Raw genomic sequence first — 21,021 nt, forward strand, 5'->3', positions numbered from 1 at the left:
AGTGCTTACTCCAGAACAGTTATGCACCGCCCCTGCCTCCCCACACTCACATTGAGTTATACTGGGGTTAAAATGCCTGTTCATGAACTTGTTATTGTGGCAAAGGGTATGGGATTAAAATAATTATTTTGCACAGGTTACTACACAACATGCAAGGGGAAGGGAGTGGATTTTAGAAGGGAGTCAGCTGCATGTCCAGTAACTGGGGAAAGATGAGAGAGGAATTAAGCAAATTAAGCGTGACTCCTGGGTTTCCTGGGTGGTGCTAGTGGTAAAGAACCTGCCTGCCAATGCAGGAGATGTAAGAGATGCAGGTTCGATCCCTGGGTCAGGAAGATGCCCTGGAGGAGGGATGACAACCCACTCCAGTATTCTTGCCTGGAGAATCTCATGGGCAGAGGAGCCTGGTGGGCTGTGGTCCACAGGGTTGCAAAGAGTTGGACACAACTGAAGCGACTGAGCACACAAAGCACCCAGGTTTCTGGCTTATGCTGGATATAGATTGTGGTGCCATCAACTGGCTAGCTAGGCACTTGAGGATTAAGATTTTTGTGGGCAATGTCAGTAGTTCTGTTTAGATACGTTTGAGATGTCTGCAAGAACTTTCTGGTGGAGATGTCAGTAAGTAGTTGGAAGTATAGCAGTTGGGTCTGGAGCTGGAGGAGAGGTTGGGGTTGGTGATATAATCATCAGAGTCATTGCCATGGAATTGGTAATTAAAGCCAAGGTGCTGGATGGTGATACTTAAGGGAGTGAGTGTCGTGGGCCCAGAATTGAGCCTAAAGCCAATCCAACATTTAGAGGACAGGTAGAGGGAAGATAACACAGGAACTAAGAGCAGTCAGTCAGGTAGAATGAGAACCTGGAAAGTGTATATTATGCAAGCCAAGAGAACAGTGTTTCAGGAAAGACGTGTTCAACTAGATCTAATATTGCCAAGAGGTACCATAAGATGAAGACTGGAACGTTCATTTGGTTTTGTGTCTTTGAGGCTGTTTTGTTTACTTCATGTTCAGAAATTTTAAATTCATTTTTGTGCTCAGAGCCTGGGACATCACCCTGAGGCCACAGTGGTTTTTCTCTGCTGAGGTTCGGGGTATCTGAAAGTCACTTGCAGTTCAGCTGACTCAGGCACTCTTTTTTTTTTTTTTTTAAACCTTTGTATTAAAGGAACTTTTCAAACACAAAAAAGAATAGTCAGTTTCTTTGTACCCATTGTACAGAAAGTGAAAGTGAAAGTCGCTCAGTTGTGTCCGACTCTTTTGCGACCCCATGGACTATAGAGTCCATGGAATTCTCCAGGCCAGAATACTGCAGTGGGTAGCCTTTCCCTTCTCCAGGGGATCATCCCAACCCAGGGATTGAACCCAGGTCTCCCACATTATAGGCACATTCTCTACCAGCTGAGCCACAAGGGGTGTGAAAAACACACTTTTCCTTTTTTAAAAAAAATATTTATTTGTCTGTTGGGTCTTAATTGTGTCACGTAGGATCTTTCATTGTGGTGCACAGACTCCCTAGTTGTGGCGCACGGGCTTAGTTGCCCCAAGACACGTGGGAACTTAGTTCCCTGACCAGGGATGGAATCTGTGATCCCTCCATTGCAAAAGCAGATTCTTAACCACTTACTTTGTCTAGTAATCTTTGTAGTAGGAACTGTTGGAGATGTGTGACACTGAGGCAAGTCCTGGATATTGATTTATGATTTAGGGGTTCATCAGATGAGGAATCCAGTAGCTCGTCCTGGTTCCATTTTCTTCCTAAGGTCTAGGGAGTACATTTGAGCTCAGTTTTAAGATTGCAAATATATTTCTCATCTTATTAACTCTTTTTGTTTGTTACTTAACTCTTATTATTTTTTATTAACCTATTTCCCATCTTATTAACTCTTGGTAATATTTGATAAACTTCTTTGCATGAGCCTTGTTATAATAATGAAGAAACTTAAAATTACTTTCTCCCTCAGTAAGGATGGACTCATTTTTCCCTTAAATACTAATAAAGATGCCTGACTAGGTAACTGATGATAAGAGGACCTATTGGATTCCAGCAGGGCTTCTGATTTTTGGTGTCTGACTCTGGAGGACAGGGGAAAACAAGTGGTATCATTAGAACAGACCTGTGGGCAGAGCCTCCCAAGAAACAGGTGATTTTTGGAGCTCTGGGACTCTCTGTCCTGAATTAAACAATGTCTTCTGACGATGACTGGTACTGGATTAGAGCTGTATGCTTGTTCTTTCAGTAGACAGAAGTGTTTACTCCAGAGGGAGGCTTTAGTGGGGAAGGTGAAGAAAGGATAATACCTGTTTGTGTCATCCAAACTCTTGGTTTAATGTATGGGAGTAGCAGTTTTGAGGAGGTTGGGACCTAAACCAACAGTGTCTGTCTGGATTAGAAAGCCTTGTATTCAGGAAGGCTGCTTCTTTCTTTTCTGACCTTTTTCTCAGACAACCTTTGTGTTTTTTGGATCCCTTGTATCACTTATTTATTTGGCCACAAATGACAGAAAACCCAGAATAACAGTAGTTTAGCAAGATAGAATTGCCCTTATTTCTCATGTGATAAGCAGTCCAGAATCCGTACAACTTTGTTCTTGCTACATAGTTGTCCTCTGTACGTAGTTTTTCCTGATGTTCTCCTCCTTTTATCTTGTTGCTTAGACATTGGTAATAGATGGTTTTCACCTCATAGGCCAAGATGGTTGCTGGAGCATTTCCACAATTCAGTCGGCATGGAGGAAAAAAGGTATAATTGCTCACAACACTTCTGCTAATATCTCATTGACCAGAATTGGAAAATGTACTCTTGGTTCTAAGCCCAGCTAAAAATCAAGGCTTCTGTTCTAAGAAAGAAGAGGAGCTCAACAGTGGGACAATGGACTGTAACCCTATAATGCCTCATACGGTGCTTTTAAGAGTGTGGAAGATGTTGAATTGCTACATGTTGCCCAGCTCTGCAAATCTAGTAAACCCAGGATCCTCTCTGAATGATTGACTGGGGCTACTTAGGCACATGTGATGAGACTTAGTGTCTTCTCTGTACGCACCATGCCAGATGTTGGAAGGAAGTCAGCATATCCTCCTTTTCCCCACCGAGACTGTGTCTGCAGGACGAGACCGTACAGTGTGGAGTGCATTCTTGAGGGACCACAGGGGCCACTGGGATACAGGGCAGCTGGGAAAGGTTTGGAGATTTGTTAGCTAAGATCTGAAGTAAATTATAATTGGCCAGAGGAGAGATGAGTTTCTAAAGAGGGCAATCCGCATAGACTGTTGTAGGAAGGAACAGAAGGAGCAAAAAGCCTAAGGTAAGAAAGTACAGCCTGTTCTAGGAACTGACTGTAGGTCAGAAAGGCTGAGAGACAGTAGGCTGGAAGGGTAGACAAGACTCTGATCCCAAAGGGGCTTGTAGATCATTTAAAAAGTTGAGATCTAGCCTTTAGATGGCAAGAGGAGGAAGAATCACCTCTGTGTAGCCTAGGGAGCTCCAGGAGGAGTACTGGACAAGGAGTGATGCGGTCAGGTTTTCTTTCCAGAAAGACCGTCCTGGTGCAATGTGAAGTATAGAGTGGAGGTAGGAATAGACTCAGGGCTGGAGATAAGGTGGCCAGTTGGGCTGTTGCAGTTACCTGGAGGGGACAATGTTGGCTTAGGAGATCCAGAGGCAGTGGGAACGGGTTCAATTCAGTTCAGTTGCTCAGTCGTGTCCGACTCTTTGCAACCCCATGGACTGCAGCACACCAGGCCTCCCTGTCCATCATCAACTCCCGGAGCTTACTCAAAGTCATGTCCATTGAGTCGGTGATGCTATCCATCCATCTCATCCTCTGTCGTCCCCTTCTCCTCCTGCCTTCAATCTTTCCCAGCATCACGGTCTTTTCAAGTGAATCAGTTGTTTGCATCAAGTGGCCAGAGTATTGGAGTTTCAGCTTCAGTGTCAGTCCTTCCAGTGAATATTCAGGACTGATTTCCTTTAGGATGGACTGGTTGTATCTCCTTGCAGTCCAAGGGACTCTTAAGAGTCTGTTTCAGAGGCAGTGATCACAGACTAGGTGATAGGAGCCGAGGGAGGAAGCACGAAGGGTGATTGGCCACCTTTTCACTTGAGTATTCAGGGGAAACGGAATGAATTTGGTTTTGAGCACCTAGAGAATTTTAGGTATCTGTGGGACATCCAAGGGGGGACATCAAGTATGATCGGATGTGTGGGTCTGAAGCTCAAGAAGAAGCTGTTGGAGGCCTCAGAGTGAACGAGATTACTCAGGGAGAGTGTGTAGTAGAACAGGAGGAGCACCCAGCACGGAACCTCTCAGAGCCCCTCAATTAAAGGGTAAGCTGCAGAAGAGGAAGCTGCCAAGGAGAAACTGGCTAAAGAAGGCCTGGCTAGATAGGCAGGTGGGAAACCAGGAGGATGTGCTGCTTGGAAGCCAAGGGAAGAATATTTCTCAATAATAACATCAAAAGTTGCTGCAAGGCTGTGCTGGCAGCAGAGGACTGGGAATGCCCAGGGATGAAGGTGGCTTGGTGTGGCTTGAGGAATGAAGGTCAGTCAAGGGAAAGGGATGGAGTGTTCAAAACTCTTCCCAAAGGTTCACCTGTGAAGTGGAGAAAAAAGTGCTTTCTTTGGATGAGCCTGCTTAAGTGGTATAATATGAGGACCTGGGGTGAGGGGAAGGCTGGAGGACAGAGGGGAGGGAGGGGAGATCAATGGAGCAAGGTGCTGAGGAGGGGGCAGGATGGGGATGGCAGCATGTGGGCTGCTCCCAGTGTGGCTCTCCTGGGAACAGTTGTCTTCCCACAGGAACCCTCTCTGCGCCCAAGACTGGCAGTGGTAGGTTCTCTGCAAAGAGCCCTGTGGCTCCTTTGAAATAGTATTGTCCGGAGGTAAAATGGTTCAGAGGCAGAGTTAGGTTTTAAAAGCCGAACCTTCTGCACGTGCATCTTTCCGTGTCATGTCTCTGGAGCTCTTTGCTGTGGATAGCAGTTACCCATGGAGGTACTTTAAGGAAGCAGTCCATCTGGAGTAACTGAATGCATTTTCTGTGGATCACATTATTGATATGAGGCTTTTAAAGGCAGGGTGTGGACATTTTGGGGATGATTCTAAACTTTCAGAGCCAGGCTCCTCCCCTTGATCCTTTGTTCAGACCACTGAATTTGTCAGATGAGGTGAGCATTAGAAAAAGCTAGAAATATTTTCTTTGCTGTTCCAAACACCATACACACACACATGCACTTTTTTCCTGCAGTAGGAACTCAGATGAAAGCTTACTTGGCTTTTTTCAGTGACAGGGACACAGAGGTCTCCTACACTCATTAGGGATAAACCTGTCTCCGGTAGTTTCTTTCCTGGAGGTGTGTGTGTAAGTGGGGGAGTTGATTGCCCTGGTATCTGGCCACACGGCTTGGTTAAGAAGATGGCAGGTGGGACTTCCCTGGTGGTCCAGTAGTTAAGAATCTGCCTTCCGGTGCAAGGGACGCAGGTTCAACCGCTGGTTGGGGAACTGAGATCCCACATGCTGTGAAGCAACTAAGCCGGCGTGCTGCAACCAGAGAAGCCCCTGTGCCCTACAGTGGACACCCAGCACATCCCAAAAAAACAAAAAAGATGGCTGGCATGATACTTAATAGAAAGATTAGGCTCAGCCTGATGATTTTCCTCCAGCACAAGATTTATAATTTCCTTCTAAAGCAGTGGGGAAAATAGTTTATGTAAGGTGTGAAGACACTCAGTAAATGAAACTTACCAATTTTAACGCAGCTTGCTGCTGCTGCTACTGCTGCTAAGTCGCTTCAGTCGTGTCCGACTCTGTGCAACTCCATAGACAGCAGCCCACCAGGCTCCTCTGTCCATGGGATTCTCCAGGCAAGAACTTAGTATGCTCTAAACTGCTAGGGTTCTCTCCTGGGTTTCCTACCTAGATTATAGCAGTGAAAATGAGTCATACAGATGCTATACTGGGCCAAGCCAGGTCCCTTCTCAGGCCAGGAAGCCTGACCTTGGGCACAGGGACCTCCCTCCTCCCCTTATTACTGCTCCCTGGCCCTCCCTTACTGCCATCTCTTGCTTCTTTTGAAGGAAGACTTCTGTTCTGAGCCCTGGTTCGCTGGTGTCTGGGCAGTTGTGGGAGGTAGAGGGGACCTGGAAGGCTGGTAGGGGAAGCTTTTTATGCATGAGTTCCCCTAAAAATGTTGACAGGTCTTATCTGAACCCTTGGTACCCAAGGCTCTCCATGTGTCTATCATATCACAAAGTGTTTCTACCTTAGAGTCTAAGTGAACCAGAAGGAAGGAGGCCTCAGAGGTAACTATTTTTTCTTCTCCTTTTAAAGCAATGCTCTTGTTTCCTGTTTACACCAGCGCTGCAGCCCACTTGGGAAATGGCTGCAGGACTGTGGGAGGATGGGCGGTGATTGAGATAGAATCTGAGAGACAGGGTCTGCTCTGTTCAACCTCTGATCTGGGTCCTTGGTTGAAAAGAAAGGGAGGGGGAGGGGATGCCTGGGAGCTGAGGTGAGCTTGAAGCAGCAAGGCAGCCTTTCCCTGCTACCATGTGCTGGTCCCAGAGCTCCTGAGCTGGATCCTTAGACCCTCAGCTAGCACAGAGAGGGGATGAGAGTGGGCATCAGTCTGGCTCTGTTATAAGGGTTGCTGCCGAGGCAGGGGCCTGTCAGACCTGGCACATGAGCTGGAAATCTGAGCTGATTTTGTCATATGCTGAATGCAGTCCAGACACCGTGGTCCATGGTAGGTTAAGAAGAATTAATTAGCTTATTAGTCCAATAAATCTTTGAGTTCATATTGTGTTCCAGGCACTGCTCAGTGTGGTGGGAATCAAGAACCCCAGGGTCACTGACCCACCACTGTGTCTGATGTGTATGTGATGTTTTTACCATGTTCCCCAGCTGGCACAGCCTCAGTTATATACATGTTTTGATAGGTTCATCATAAAGCAGGCACAGGAAAGAAAAGATGAACGAGGTAAATAGAAGTAAGTTCTGATGTTTCCTTCCATGCCTCAGTGAATTGTGCTGTACACATCCCATGTCAGGAAGTGTTGGTAGGTACTGCTGCCTGTGTTTCAGACTTCCATCTTTATGGCACCTTTGAGAGGTGGATCATTTTTGAGTTGGGGCCACCTGTTGGAATGGAAGACAGGAAAGAGGAAGCAAGGCAGGCAGATGCTGAGTTCACAGAATTGATTAGCACACAGGCCCCAGCAAGACCTGATAAGCACTGTTCTTTCTCCACTCCACCCTCCTTGGGAAGGGTGCCCAGGTTGCCTGGGATGAGTGTTTAAGGTTCTTGGGCTCCTGTCCTGTGTGCCATGGTCAGCCTACTGGAGAGTGGGGGTAGGATGGAATTCAGCAGGTCCCTGTTGCTCTTCAGTCCCTTTATAGTTTTAATAGACTTTCACTGGTGTTGCATTTGATCATTCTAGCAACCATGTGATGTAGGGGGCGCTTTCCCCAGGGGGATGACCAGGGACGGGAGGCCTGTGTTGAGTGTAATGAACACCAGAGCTGGGAATTGACTGGCTGCCTCTGCCTCCTGCAGAACGTCTTTCCATCCCCTGGAGGAGCAAACCAGTGAAACGCTTGACATCTCTGATTCTTGGTCCTCACATGTGCCACTTTCTCCTGGGCAAAAGGTTGGGCTCCAGGTTTTTGACTCCTCCTGGGTCCATGAGAGAAGCTGCTGCCAGCATTCTCCTCCTCACTGAGGCCTAAGCGGCCCAAGTGGAAGGCCCTGCCCCACACAGGGAGTAGCCAGAACAGCACAGGGTTTCCAGGTTCTCCGAGGTTCCTGTTCCTTCGTCTGCTCTCCTGGCGGCCGCACCTGGAGCCCCGAGAGTTGGCTGACTTCCCTCATCCGATCCATGCCTTCCCAGGTTGTGCCCTTTCCTCCTGCACTGGGATTTGCCCTTCTGCCTTTTTCGACTGTTTCAGCTTATGGGAGAGAGGTTATCTGTGTAGGTGTTTGTCTCTTTCTTCAAGGAGACCTCCAGTTAAGGGCTCTGAGGATGCTTATTCAGTGGCCTGGGCTGAGGCCCAGGACCCTGGCGTTACTTACTCGCTTTTAAAAGTGAAGTCGCTGTCGTCTCCGACCCTTTGCGACCCCATGGACTGTAGCCTACCAGGCTCCGCTGTCCATGGGATTTTCCAGGCAAGGGTACTGGAGTGGGTTGCCATTTCCTTCTTTAGGGGATCTTCCCAATTCAGGGATCGAACCTGGGTCTCCCACATTGCAGACAGATGCTTTACCATCTGAGCCACCAGGGAAGCCCTTACTTGCTTAAAGGCAGGTGACAACTGGAAAGTTAATCTCCTTCAGGCTCATTTCTTTAGTTTACTTCATGTCTTAGTTGTTCATCCCAGGCCTCCTGGTGTCTTGACCATAACAACAGTCACTGTGTCTTTGTGACACTTCTCTGTGTCCTTTTACTGCTTTCTGCTTCAGGATACCTCTCTTCACTGTCACTCTTCCTAGTAAGGAAGGAGAGGAGTCAGATACGGTGTTATTTGGGCTGACGTTTGTAAAAGGGTCTGCAAGGTCCAGAGACTTAGTACCAAGCCAGAGCTCCCTGCCCCTCCCCTGCAGGGGCTCTGCCCGGGTTTCTTCCTGCCCTTCCTAGCTTGGGGAACGAGCAGCCTTTGTGAGTTTCCTTGACAACAAGATGGATGAGTTAAAAATAGCTGGTGCTAGAGCTTCTGTGTGTGTGTTGCACACACGCCTGGGCATGCGCTCGCAAGCATATGCGCCTGTATACATACCCTCTCGCCGGCTGTTGTCATCTCAGTCCCTGTGGCTTCTGCATACTCCTGGAGAACATCTGTGGGGCCCTGGTACTTGGATTTTGCAATTCCTTCGAGGTCAGATCTAGATAATCCCACAGCATCGATACCTCATATCCCTGATGGTCACTGATGGGAAAAGGATGATAATGTTAGCCTAGAGCATGGAAATCTGTTCTGAATGCCTCCGTCTTCACTAAATGTGACTGGAGAGAGAGAATCCCAGTTACACTTAGGGGCATTGCTACATTTCAGAACCTTGTGGGGCAGTGGAATAGGACACAGCTCTGGGTGTGTGTCTGCTTATATCTTTCTGGAGAACCCTTACACAGATGAGAAGGGTCCTTTCTCGTGCCCTTTTATTAGGTAAGGAAGTGGAGTACAGCACTTGGGTGACTTGTCCACTGGCTCAGCCTGGTGGAGGAAGGAGCATTGACCTCATCAGCAGCAGCTGTGGCTCTTTCCCTCAGGTGCTACTGATGACACCTCCATGAGGTTTTTTTTGTTTTGTTTTTGTAAATTGAAGTATAGTTGATTTACAGTGTTATGTTAATTTCTGCTGTACAGCAGAGTGACTCCCTAAGTTCTTTACCAAAGCCCCCTGTTTCTGTATCAGCAATCCTGTAGTAGTTAAGTCTTCTGTTTTGTGGTGTTATCTCAGTTGTAAGTTAATGTAGAAACAGCTGTCTCTATGAGAGCGGGGCTGCTTTACCATAGCTGGAAAGAATTCCTCTTTCTCCACCATCTTCCATGTATTTGTAAGCATCTGTGTGCCAGGCATGAGAATATCTTGTCTTTAGGGGCCTTAAGGTCAGCTGGGGCAGCAGACAATTACAAAATCTCCCACCAACTCCCCATTGTGGCCAGTGCTGAGCGAGAGGGAAAAGGTCTGATTGTAGGTGAGAGAAGGACTCAGGTGGGTTGTTAGGGTTTAGAGGAGACTGGGGGAACATGTTAGTGATACAAAGTACTTAAATTTGGAACATATTAAAGAACAACTACACATAAAAAAAACAAGGAAACCCAGTAGAAAACTGACCAATGACTTGACAAGCGCTTCACAAAAGAAGACATCAGAATGGCCAAGAGATGTGTGAAATGGTGCTCAATTTCATATATTTATTAGTCGCTGCTGCTGCTGCTAAGTCACTAAGGAAATTGTTCAGTTTGAAAAAAAGATACAGCTTTTTGTCTGTTCGTGTATGTAATGAAATCTTTGATGATTTGGTGAAACATCCTATTGCCATTACCAGTTTTGTTCTGAATCACTTAACTGAAGAATTAAATGGATTCTGAGATGCTTCGATAAAAGGAAATGTAGTGGAATGAACACACTGAAGTCAGAGATCTGTTATAGGAGATTTGGGGCCAACTATTGAATTTCTCAGAGCCCCTGTTTCTTCATTTATAAATAGTGATCTTTCTGTCTGCCTTTCCTTCCTTCCATAACTGCTCAAATGTTCACAGGTACGGGAAATACTCTCAGAATTCTGAAGGGCTACTCAAATACAGTGTAGTATCATGACTTTGATTCCAAGTGATTTGATTTCTCCTGCACCTCTTCTCACAGCATCTATTCTAAATTCCCCTAAGAAATAAAAGCTCGGTACTTTAGACGGAGGACCTTTTGCTGGCATGCTCTGGTCCCTTCATGCAGGCTGGGGAGCAGGGTGAGTTCCTTCAGGCATTTCCTTACGTGACTGTGACCTGGTGGCAACTCAGTGAGTGACATCAAAGTGTTTGCCGACACCCAGGCCTGGTGGCAGGGAGAGGGCAGTGGCGCACACCAGTCCTGGTGAAGTGTTGACTAGAGTTAGTGGTCCCATAGGGCTTCCGCACCTGACTGGGGCTGGCCTCCTCACGTGGTGGTCTTGGGAAGCCTGGAAGTAACACCATGGGTTTTCAGGAGCTCTGTTGCAGGGGGCAGTAGCCTGCACACTCAGCTTCCCCCGAGAGAGCCTGTCCAGAGCCACTAGTTGTCCCGTGGCTCCAAGAGTCCACAGCTTTCTGTGGTATTGTGGCAGAGCAGGGGCTCCTCCCTGTGTGACTTAGGTGTTGGTGGAGAAGCCTTTTCAAAGGTAGATGGGTCCTTTTGGATGTCTACACCCAGTATCCTACTCAGCGCTTTTGATCTTTCCCTCTTCTGTTTTTCTGCTGTGCAGGAGTCAGAGTCAGAAGCAAAGGCAGATGGAGAGACTGCATCGGACAGTGAAAGCAGAGTGGAAGCTGTCACCCAACCACCCTCTGCAGATGATACGCCAGAGGTTCTCAACAGGGCCCTTTCCAACTTGTCTTCAAGGTAGCTTGGCTTAATCATGCAAGTGCTTGCTGAGGGCTCTGGGTCTGCAAGTGTCATGGAATACCTGAAGCCCTTAGAGAGCCCACTGTCTTATAGCAGGAGCCCACATCTGTTAAAGTGTGAGGCCCAGATCTGCCCACTTTCATTGGTTATGGTCTACCCTGCCTCTGCTTAAGGCTCTATTGAGTGTCATCAGGTACTACCAGTGACTACAAGCACAACCTGAGTGGATCTGGCCCTTGAAGGGTACCCTAGGCTGATTGGGAGGTATGATCCAAAGAGCAGGAATACATGGACATAGGAGTAGTCGCTGATAGAGCACATGAAGATAAATGGTCCTTGGGGTTTGTGACTAATGGGCAGGCTGCTTTCCACTGAGGAGCCTAAGTTTCTAGTTCAGAGTTCAGTTTTCCTTCTCCCCACACATCTGTTTTGGACAGTCCTTAAATTCTCCTGTAGGAATTAAGAAACATCTCAACTTTGGTGAATTCAGGGTTAAAATTTTGGTCCCTTGAGATTCTGGTCCTTCTGATACCAGCTGTGTGGGCAAACTATAAGATTCCAAAACATTATATAAAAGTGTGCCTGGGCATGCCTCCTACACATTTGTCCTTTTGAAAGGCTGTATTGTGCAGTGATTAAGATCATGGGTTCTGGAGCCACTTTGGCTCCCAGAATTCAGTTCCCAGCTTAAGCACTTCACAGGATATCATGTGTACATCCACTTCCTCATCTGTAAAAGCTAGTAGTGTTGAGGGTTGAATCAGTTAATACACGTGAAAGTCCTCGTAGAAGTGCCAGGTGCATATGTGCCAGATGTGATAGCTGTTACTACCACTGTGTCTGATATTGTTATTACCATAGTGATGCAGGAGCAGAGAAATGTAGGATTCTGCTGCAGGGAAAATGTTAATAGTTTTTTCTCAGAGGCACCCATAGAAGCCATCTAAATACATACGTAAGGGAGGCGGGCAGACATTACATTTCCCTTGGGAGTTTTGCCTGATTGCTTCATTAAAAAACAAGTTGGGTGTATTTTTATGCAAGCCTTGAGCACTTGCTGAGTTTAGTGTAGATGAGGTGATGGCTCTGATGGGTGAGGTGACCTGCTTCTTCCGGCATACAGCTACTGCCTCTGTCAAGGTGAAAGACATACTCCTGGAAAGCACTAACCTCAGAGCCCTCTTATCCCAAAAGAACCATCCCCCCTGAGTTTGTGCTTCAGTTCCTTTGGGCTCCTAACATGTTTTCTCCTTCCCTTCCTCTCTGTCTTAGATGGAAGAACTGGTGGGTGAGAGGCATCCTGACTTTGGCGATGATTGCATTTTTCTTCATTATCATTTACTTGGGACCAATGGTTTTAATGATGATTGTAAGTGCCATTTACTTGCTGTTTTAGTTTTACCTTCAGTTTTCCCTGCATGTCTAGTCATTTTAAGTGCCAGGTGTTGGGTTGGTTCTGGGAATCACTTGAGGTCCTGGCTGCTCAGACCACATCCGCCTTAGAATAACTATGATTTCTCACCTTCCACCAGCCACCTGGAGGGCTATTGGCATGGGCCAGTTGTAGGTGATTAAAGATCACTTTAAAATTTGATTTTAGTACTTCAGCTCTTTGGTCAAACTGGGGACCTGGCTATGATTCTGTGTGACTCTTGATTTTGTTTCTTGTTTTCCTGGGGCCTCCCTCATAAGCTTAGGACTTCTGATATAAAATTCCAGTCCACAGTACTTTGCTCTGAGTCTTCCCATTGTCATAGGCAGCATCAAATGACTATACAATTGACGACTGAGTGGAGCAGTTTGGGACTTTTCAAGTATGTATTTTTATTCAGAGTCAAAAGTGGAAGAGATTGAGTCCTGGGGGAGGCTACAATAAAAAGTTAATCAAAGTTTCAGAAGCATGTATTTATTGTGAGAAATTAGATCTGCTCTGTGGGACATAAAGGGCCTCCCAACCCTGTTGAGTGATGTGAGAGAAAGGAGGGGAGCAGAATCACTGGAGGACTGACATTGTTCTTAAATATAGTGGTTTTTCTTGAAGGCCTATGACCTGTTGGTTTCTGTTTCCACAGATTACAAGAACTGAGAAGCTAGCAAGTGTTTTAATTCTTTTGTGTCCTGCAGGTGATGTGTGTTCAGATTAAGTGTTTCCATGAGATTATCACTATTGGCTACAATGTGTACCACTCCTATGACCTGCCCTGGTTCAGAACCCTCAGTTGGTAAGCTCTCTAGCCCCACAGAGACCTTTAACAGGTTAGGACAAACGTTTTGTGGTAGGTAGTTATGGTCGTGGTTGGAGGGAGGGGTTGATGGCCATGGACCTTCACAGCACCTTTGAGACCAAAGTATTGCCTAGGCCAGACTGAATGGCTGGCTTGGAAGAATCCTTAGAAGAATCCAGACCAGCTGCATCTGTGACCATATTTGCATCAATATTTGGATTCCTTAGACTGCACAATGGCCCCCGTTTTCTAGATCAGTACATTTTTCGTGCTCTGGTATCCCAGCATCCAACAACAGTCATCTGGGAGTTGTCAACACTGGTGTTGCTGTTTCTGGAACTTGGCTTCCTCATCCTTAAAATAGATAGTAGAGACCTAGTCAGTGCTTTTCAACCTGTGGTTTTGGAGTCCTAGTTCCTTGGAGGTTCCTTGGGTGCCAGTGGACAGGAGTGAGACTGAATGCAGGGGGTCTGGGCTCCTCAGAGGAGCTCTGCTTTCTCCTCCTGAGAAAGGGCTTGGATGTCCTTAGTTGTTTTTTTTGGGGGGGGGCTGTGTTATGTGGCATGTAGGATCTTAGTTCCCTGCCTAGGGATTGAACCTGGGCCTGGCCAGTGAGAGCAAGTCCTAACCATCGGACTGCCAAAGACAAGCCTTGAAGCCAGAACAAAACCTGTAGTGCAGATGATGTCCAAGACACCTTCCTGATCTGAAGCCCTTTGCTGTATTGACCACACTCTTCTGAGGTGGTGACATGTGAACAGAGCATTGTGTAGTCCTGAGAAGAGTTAGGGCAGATATAGATTTCTCTCACTCTGCTGTGCTGGGTCTTGGGCATTGATTTCATAACTTACCAGGCCAGAGAGTAGTGTTTTGGGCCCCAGCAACTTGGTTATGGCCAAGGGAGCTGACATGTTCATATTTGGGCTGGACACATCCTTCTCAGAGATGCTTCCTTGTCACCCAGCAGCATAAGCTGCCTTGCAGTCGCCACAGGGCCAGGGCCTTCCCCCTGGGTTAAGATGTAGGTTTCTCTTGTGGGTCTCCTATAGCTGGAAAGCAATGTTATGAATTTTATTAACATATTCAGGATGTTTGACCCCTGACTGTGGTCACTGTTCAAAGGAAGTGTTTTTCATGTAACAGAAAACAAAGCTTGTTTGGGAGTTCTTGAACTTCCGCAATTTAAAAAAAAAATGGAAGAGATAAGATAAGCTCGCCCCTTTCTTTGATGTCTGTTATTGAGTGTTTAGAGTTGGGTTGCTCATTCTCATATTCAGAAACACTAGTGGAGCCGCAGGTGTATGTGGACCATGGCTTCTCCCTCTTTGGAGCTCCCTCTAGTTGAGGAGAGAGGTTATAAACAAGTGAAGACTTAATGCTGGTGAAAGATTTGTATGTCAGAGCCTGGGCATCAGAGAGGAAGACAGTCTGAGATGAAGCATAATTAATTGCTTAGTGAAAAGAGCAAATATTTTGCACTATAGAAATAAAGGCAGGGGAGGCAGATACCACATTCGATCATGCAGGGTTTTATGAAGACAGTGGTATTTGAGCAATGGATGATAAAGTGGGTAAGTGAAGAGGATGTTCCAGGCAGGGAGAAGAAAGGAACCAAGCAGACAGACAGAAAGCCAGAGAAATTTCGTTTCGATAGGCATGCAGAGTTCCTATCAGGAAGAGTGGAATTAAGGCCAAGGAGGCAGGATGAGGTACCTTTCTGGGGATTGTCTTACAGATTGAGTGTTGTTAGACCTGGCAATGCTATAGAAGGGGCAGAAACTGGGTCCCAAGTTTGTGACAAATGGAGAGTGAATGAAAGCCACAAATTTCTAGATAAATATCTCACCTACAGGGTCACCAGAGGACAGGGATCTGTGGTCTGCTTGTCCTGCTGTGAGCTGCCTGGAGGTTCTTAGGGGTTGGGTGGACTGCTGCTCTGGTCCTAACAGCCTTGCTATAAGGGAGGGGCCACATGTGCTCCCTTTGGCAGTGATCTGTCTTCTTTAACAGGTACTTTCTGCTATGTGTAAATTATTTCTTCTATGGCGAAACAGTGACGGATTACTTCTTCACTCTGGTCCAGAGAGAGGAGCCTCTGCGGATTCTCAGTAAATACCACCGATTCATTTCCTTTACTCTCTATTTAACAGGTATGTGTTAAGCAGCTTGCCAGTTGTTGCGTATGTCTTGTTTTTGTATATCTGCTGAGTTGGAGTTGGGGCATTTCTTGGTTCCTGTAAAGTTTTGATGACTTAACTCTGACCACACAAGGAAGCAGAACTAAGGATTCTGCCTTACATGAGCTGTAGTAGCTCTTTACTAAGAGAAATGAGGCTGAGGGGCTTGTGTGGTTGCGGGGACTGTAGTTTGTGCTACCTGTCCGTGTGTTTCAGCCTCTGTTGAAAGACCCCACAGCATTGTTGTGTCCTGACTCTCTTGTTGGCAGAGATTCTGCAGTGTGACCAGAACAAAACCATTCAGAAACTTGTATTTTAAAAAGGACTTTTCATTGACATATACACACTATTGTATATAAAATAGATAACTAATAAGAACTTACTGTATAGCACAGGAAACTCTGTAATGACGTATATGGGAGAAGGATCTAAAAGGTGGACATATGTACACGTATAACTGATTCACTTTGCTGGGCACCTGAAACTAACACAACATTGTGAATCAACTATATTCCAATAAAAATTAATTTTAAAAAAGGGACACTACAGTGTATTAGAAATTTTATTGATTTGGATTTAAACAGACCTGTGACTTCAGAAGAGGCAGGAGCTTACTCTTTGAGTCTCAGTTAGCTTTCCTGTAACCTAGAGCTAAAATGGCAAAGTCACCATGAGGATTTGATAAACTATATTGAAATTTGACAAACGGTAAACTGCTCCGTCAATCTAAACTCAGTTGAGACTATACAGGAGTTCAAATAGTGCTAATGTTCTTCATGGTTACCCTGAAAACCAGTTTGAGGCATTGGGAAATTTGTTCTGACTCTGACCTAAATTTCAATTTGACCTATTTTTTCATCAACTTGATAGTGATACTTGGCTCTCTGAATGATAACTGGCTACTGAATATGAAGTCTACTGCTGAGAGGTCTGATGTGTTGAGGATAGTCAGAAAGCATGCCTCAGAGCCTAGAAGCAGTCCCACAAAGGGAGGCCAGAGGTCTAGAACAGTGAAATGCTCTCTTCTGGGCAGGGATACTTTTGAGGGACCCAGCACACTTGTGGGTAAAATCCGTTTTCTTCCTAGAGGTTTTAGTCATGTGGGTTAGTAGGAGAGAGATGCAAGGATGACCTTGGCCTTATACCATGTGGATCCCCATTCTGCCAGACCTGTTCTTTAGGATAGAGATTGGTTTCTTAAGGTCCAGAAAATAATATTACAGGTTTTGGGAGCTGTGGAGTCTCTACTGCAGCTCCTTAGTTCTGCTATTGTAGCACAAAAGAAACCCTGGATAACATGTAAACAAATAGTTACGGCTGTGTTCTCATAAAAGTTTGTTTATAAAAACAGGCAGCTAACCTCAATGATGAGTTGCCATGCTAATAACTCAGCTACCAGCTAGGGCAGTGTTGCCCTGCTTTGGGTGCCCGTGAGTTTAGTAACAGCAACAAAATACTGGCAGCCGGCCTGACCATTATCAGCCCCTGTTCTAGAATCAAAACATTTCTAGCTGGTGAGCAGTATCCTAAGTTGAGTGTAATCTGTAAAATTTTTAAATATTGTCTTCCTTTGATTGTCTTGAAGTAGTCATTTTTCCCTTCTGACTGCCTATCTGAACAACTGGTTTTATTCCCTTGGGCAATGGATTTGTGCCCTGGTTAGCTGTTGCCAGGAAATTAGCAAAGGACCATATGACACAGCTAAAGGAAATGACTAGGACAAAGATAAATTGTGATTCATTTTGCCCTTTCTCTTCCTTCCTTCTCAAACTAGGATTCTGCATGTTTGTGCTGAGTCTGGTCAAGAAGCATTATCGATTGCAGTTCTACATGGTAAGGGTAGTGTCAAAATATGTCAGTGTCAAAACTCTTGATAGAGGTGAAATTCTGTGGAAACTCCACAGGCCTCTCATCCTTTCTGTGATAAATCAGAACTTTGGAATGTAGTCTGTTCTTGTGCATCTGAAACCTGGAGGGTGAAAGAGGCATCCCCTGTGAAGTTTGGTGGCTTCTTATCCACCTAGACCTAATCACTGTTATATACCCTAAGCAGTGTCTCCCGTCTGGATCTGAGTGTGGCCTCTAGGTAAGGCTCTAGGTGAAGCTTTAGACATTGACCATAGATATCCTACCTGCTGTATTGCTCCCTCAACTTAAAAACACCCCCTCTCTGAGCGTCCTAATCTCTCTGTAAATACTTACTAAGAAAACAAGAAGTACCCAGGCTTTTTGGAGCATAAAAGGACTAACTAGTGGGCCACATGCACCCTCCTCTTGTTGGGAACTGTAGCTGGGAAACATAGTTCTTCTCGAGGCCTGTTCTGTAGCTTTTCATTTCCAATAAGACAGATATAGAAGCAGATATCTTTCCTACCTGTTTCTCAACAATTTTCTGTTTGGTATTAGCTGTTATTTGAAGTTCCTTTCAAGGTAAACTGATGGGTAAAGTTTATCCTTTATCTTCTTTTGCAGTTTGGCTGGACCCATGTAACATTACTGATTGTTGTAACACAGTCACATCTTGTTATCCACAACCTATTTGAAGGAATGATCTGGTGAGTGATGTTAGTGAGGGGCATTTTTCCTATTATTTTGTGAGTGTTCTTATGTATAGGACTGAGAAACCCCAGTTGCTAAGTTGGCAGTTCTCACCTGAGCACATCAGCGGCCCCTGCAGGCCTAGTTACAACACGGATTGCTGGGCCCCACTTTTGGTTTTCTGCCTCAGTAGCTATGGGGTGAAGCCTGAGAACTCCATTTCTAGTACATTCCCGGGTGATGCTCATGCTGCTGGTCAGGACCTACACTTGAAGAACCACTGTTCTAAACCAACAGGTATAGGGATATTTAAAGAGTCCAGGACAGTGCAACTGTACGGCAACGAATATGAAAATCTAGAAGAAAAAAATCATTTCCTGGCAAGAGGACACTGAGTAAAAGTCACAAAGAAGAAAACGTGAACAGATCAGTAATTATAAAAGAGCTTTGAAAAGTCCCTAAGAATCCACACCTGGAAAAAATGACCAGTGATAGCAGCTGAGTATTTATTTATTTACTTATGACTGCACACAGGCTTTCTCTGGTTTTGGCGAGTCTTATCTAACCCTAGTATTAAAGCTGATAAAAACACAGGGAGAAACAAGAATGATAAACTGATTTTTTTTTTTGTTCATGATTATAGCTATACCATTCTAAGTAAACTATAGCAAATAGAATCTGGCAATGTGTCAAAAGAATAATATACTTAGTATATTTTATTCCGCAAATGCGATGATTTCAGCAAGAAATCTATCACCGTTGCTAGAACTCAGTAGGTTGACTGAAGAAGCTATGCTTTTAGTGGAAATGTGAAGACATATCCTAGTGTGTGAAGCCTCTTGATGAGGGTGAAAGAGGAGGGTGAAAAAGCTGGCTTAAAACTCAGTATTCAAAAAACTAAGATCATGGCATCCAGTCTCATCACTTCATGGCAAATAGATGGAGAAAGAATGGAAACAATGACAGACTTTATTTTTTTGGGCTCCAGAATCACTGTAGACCGTGACTGCAGCCATGAAATTAAAAGACATTTGTTTCTTGGAAGAAAAGCTGTGACAAACCTAGACAGCATATTAAAAAGCAGAGACTTCACTTTACCAACAACGGTCTGTGTAGTCAAAGCTATAGTTTTTCCAGTAGTCATGTATGGATGTGAGAGTTGGACCATAAAGAAGGATGAGCACTGAAGAATTGATAACTTTTGAACTGTGGTTCTGGAGAAGACTCTTGAGAGTCCCTTGGACGACAAGGAGATCAAACCAGATTTCCTAAAGGAGATTAACTCTGAGTATTCACTGGAAGGATGATGCTGAAGCTGAAGCCACTTGATGCGAAGAGCCAACTCATTAGAAAAGACCCTGATGCTGGGATAGATTGAGGACAGGAGGAGAAGGGGGTGACAGAGAATGAAATGGTTGGATGGCATCACTGACTCAATGGACATGAGTTTGAGCAAACTCCAGGAGATGGTGAAGGACAGGAAAGCCTAGCATGTTGCAGTCGCAAAGAGTTGGTCATGACTTAGCCACTGGACAACAGCAGCAGAGATACTAAAGTACTGTGGTTAAGATCCCAGACCGTGCCTTTGTTTCCTGTTCTCAGAGTGAAGATGCTGTAATACCTACTGCCTGAGGAATAAATTGGTAAAAATATATAAAGAGCTTAGACCATGTAAAGACTAGCTCATCTAAATGTTAATATTGAGTTTTAAGCCGGTTTTTTCACTCTCTTCCTTCACCCTCATCAAGAGGTTCTTTAGAGGCTTAAGGCATTATCATGTTTAAAACAATGATAATGGCATACTGTGAGGGCATTATTATGTTTGAAACAATGGGAAGGCATACTCTTCCTCTCTTTCAGAATGTTGTTAAGTAATTCCAAAGAGAGGCTCATGCTAAGTTCTCATCTTTAGGGCTAGACATACCACTTTGTTCTAGAGTGAATCATATTAAAATCTCTAATTATTGGTTTTTAGATGGAACCTTTAAGACTTGATTACAGTTGTAGAGCAGAGAATATGTGCTGGAAGCCTCAACAGAGTAAATAATAGAGGTGGTTGGGTGGATATAGGTGCTTTAAATCTCTCCCTTAACAAACAGGGAGTCAGAAAAATAAAGCCTGTAGTTGAGGGGCTGCTGTTAAGTCACTTCAGTTGTGTCAGACTCTGTGCAATCCCATAGATGGCATCCCACCAGTTTCCCCCGTCCCAGGGATTCTCCAGGCAAGAACACTGGAGTGGGTTGCCATTTCCTTCTCCAATGCATGAAAGTGAAAAGTGAAAGTGAAGTTGCTCAGTAGTGTCTGACTCTTAGTGACCCCATGGACTGCAGCCTACCAGGCTCCTCTGACCATGGGATTTTCCAGGCAAGAGTACTGGAGTGGGGTGCCATTGCCTTCTCCGAGTTGAGGGGCTAGGATTTATGTATATTATGTTCAATTATAGAGGAAATTTTAAAAATTTTAAAAAGTGATTGTCAGAGAATAGAGAGTGAGGAGAAGAGAGATGGTACAAGTGTGGAAACTGTCCCCCCTTTTTTTTGTGGTAGGGATGATCAGACCACTAGCAGAAGGAGGCAGAGGGGAAATCTGGCCATATGCACTTACGTATCAAATCTTGGTCTTGCTGTCTGTGTAGTCCTGGGGGAAAGTTGGACTCATTAGAGCTAGTAATAAACAGTAAAAAAAAAAAAAAAAGTCAATTATGAAATAGATAATAAATGTAACAGAATAATGGAGGTAACTACTAGAAGAAGAAGAGTCAGAGATGATTAAAAGTAGTTATTTTGGAGAATGGAGATAGGAATAGGGGAAAGAAGGACAATTTTTAATTTTTTCTTTTCTGTATACTTAAAAATTTTATATTACTTTGTAATGAAAAAAGAACATGACATTTTATATAGAATACCACCTCCATTTATTCAGTAGTCATTCAGTAAACATTCAAATGCTGCTGTGTGCCAGGTACTTGGTGGTGTTTTTTTTTTA

The 21,021-nt window shown here is 44.9% G+C and overlaps 1 protein-coding gene and 1 non-coding gene across 2 annotated transcripts in view; both read left to right on the forward strand.

Annotated features, from left to right (window-relative positions):
• The window catches only part of CDS2 (CDP-diacylglycerol synthase 2), a 56,917-nt gene that overhangs the window by 29,135 nt on the left and 6,761 nt on the right, over positions 1 to 21,021 (forward strand). Inside the window, exons 2-7 of the mRNA XM_070381246.1 lie at positions 10,957 to 11,093; positions 12,369 to 12,465; positions 13,221 to 13,318; positions 15,332 to 15,471; positions 17,273 to 17,331; positions 17,971 to 18,053. Coding sequence (XP_070237347.1) covers positions 10,957 to 11,093; positions 12,369 to 12,465; positions 13,221 to 13,318; positions 15,332 to 15,471; positions 17,273 to 17,331; positions 17,971 to 18,053 — 614 coding nt within the window. The remainder of the gene's footprint in view (positions 1 to 10,956; positions 11,094 to 12,368; positions 12,466 to 13,220; positions 13,319 to 15,331; positions 15,472 to 17,272; positions 17,332 to 17,970; positions 18,054 to 21,021) is intronic.
• On the forward strand, positions 16,858 to 16,963 carry LOC138990623 (small nucleolar RNA U6-53/MBII-28). Its single transcript, XR_011466744.1, has one exon. It is a non-coding gene; the product is annotated as a small nucleolar RNA U6-53/MBII-28 (small nucleolar RNA).

The sequence above is a fragment of the Bos mutus genome, chromosome 13 (assembly GCF_027580195.1).
Source record: "Bos mutus isolate GX-2022 chromosome 13, NWIPB_WYAK_1.1, whole genome shotgun sequence".
Classification (NCBI taxonomy): domain Eukaryota; kingdom Metazoa; phylum Chordata; class Mammalia; order Artiodactyla; family Bovidae; genus Bos; species Bos mutus.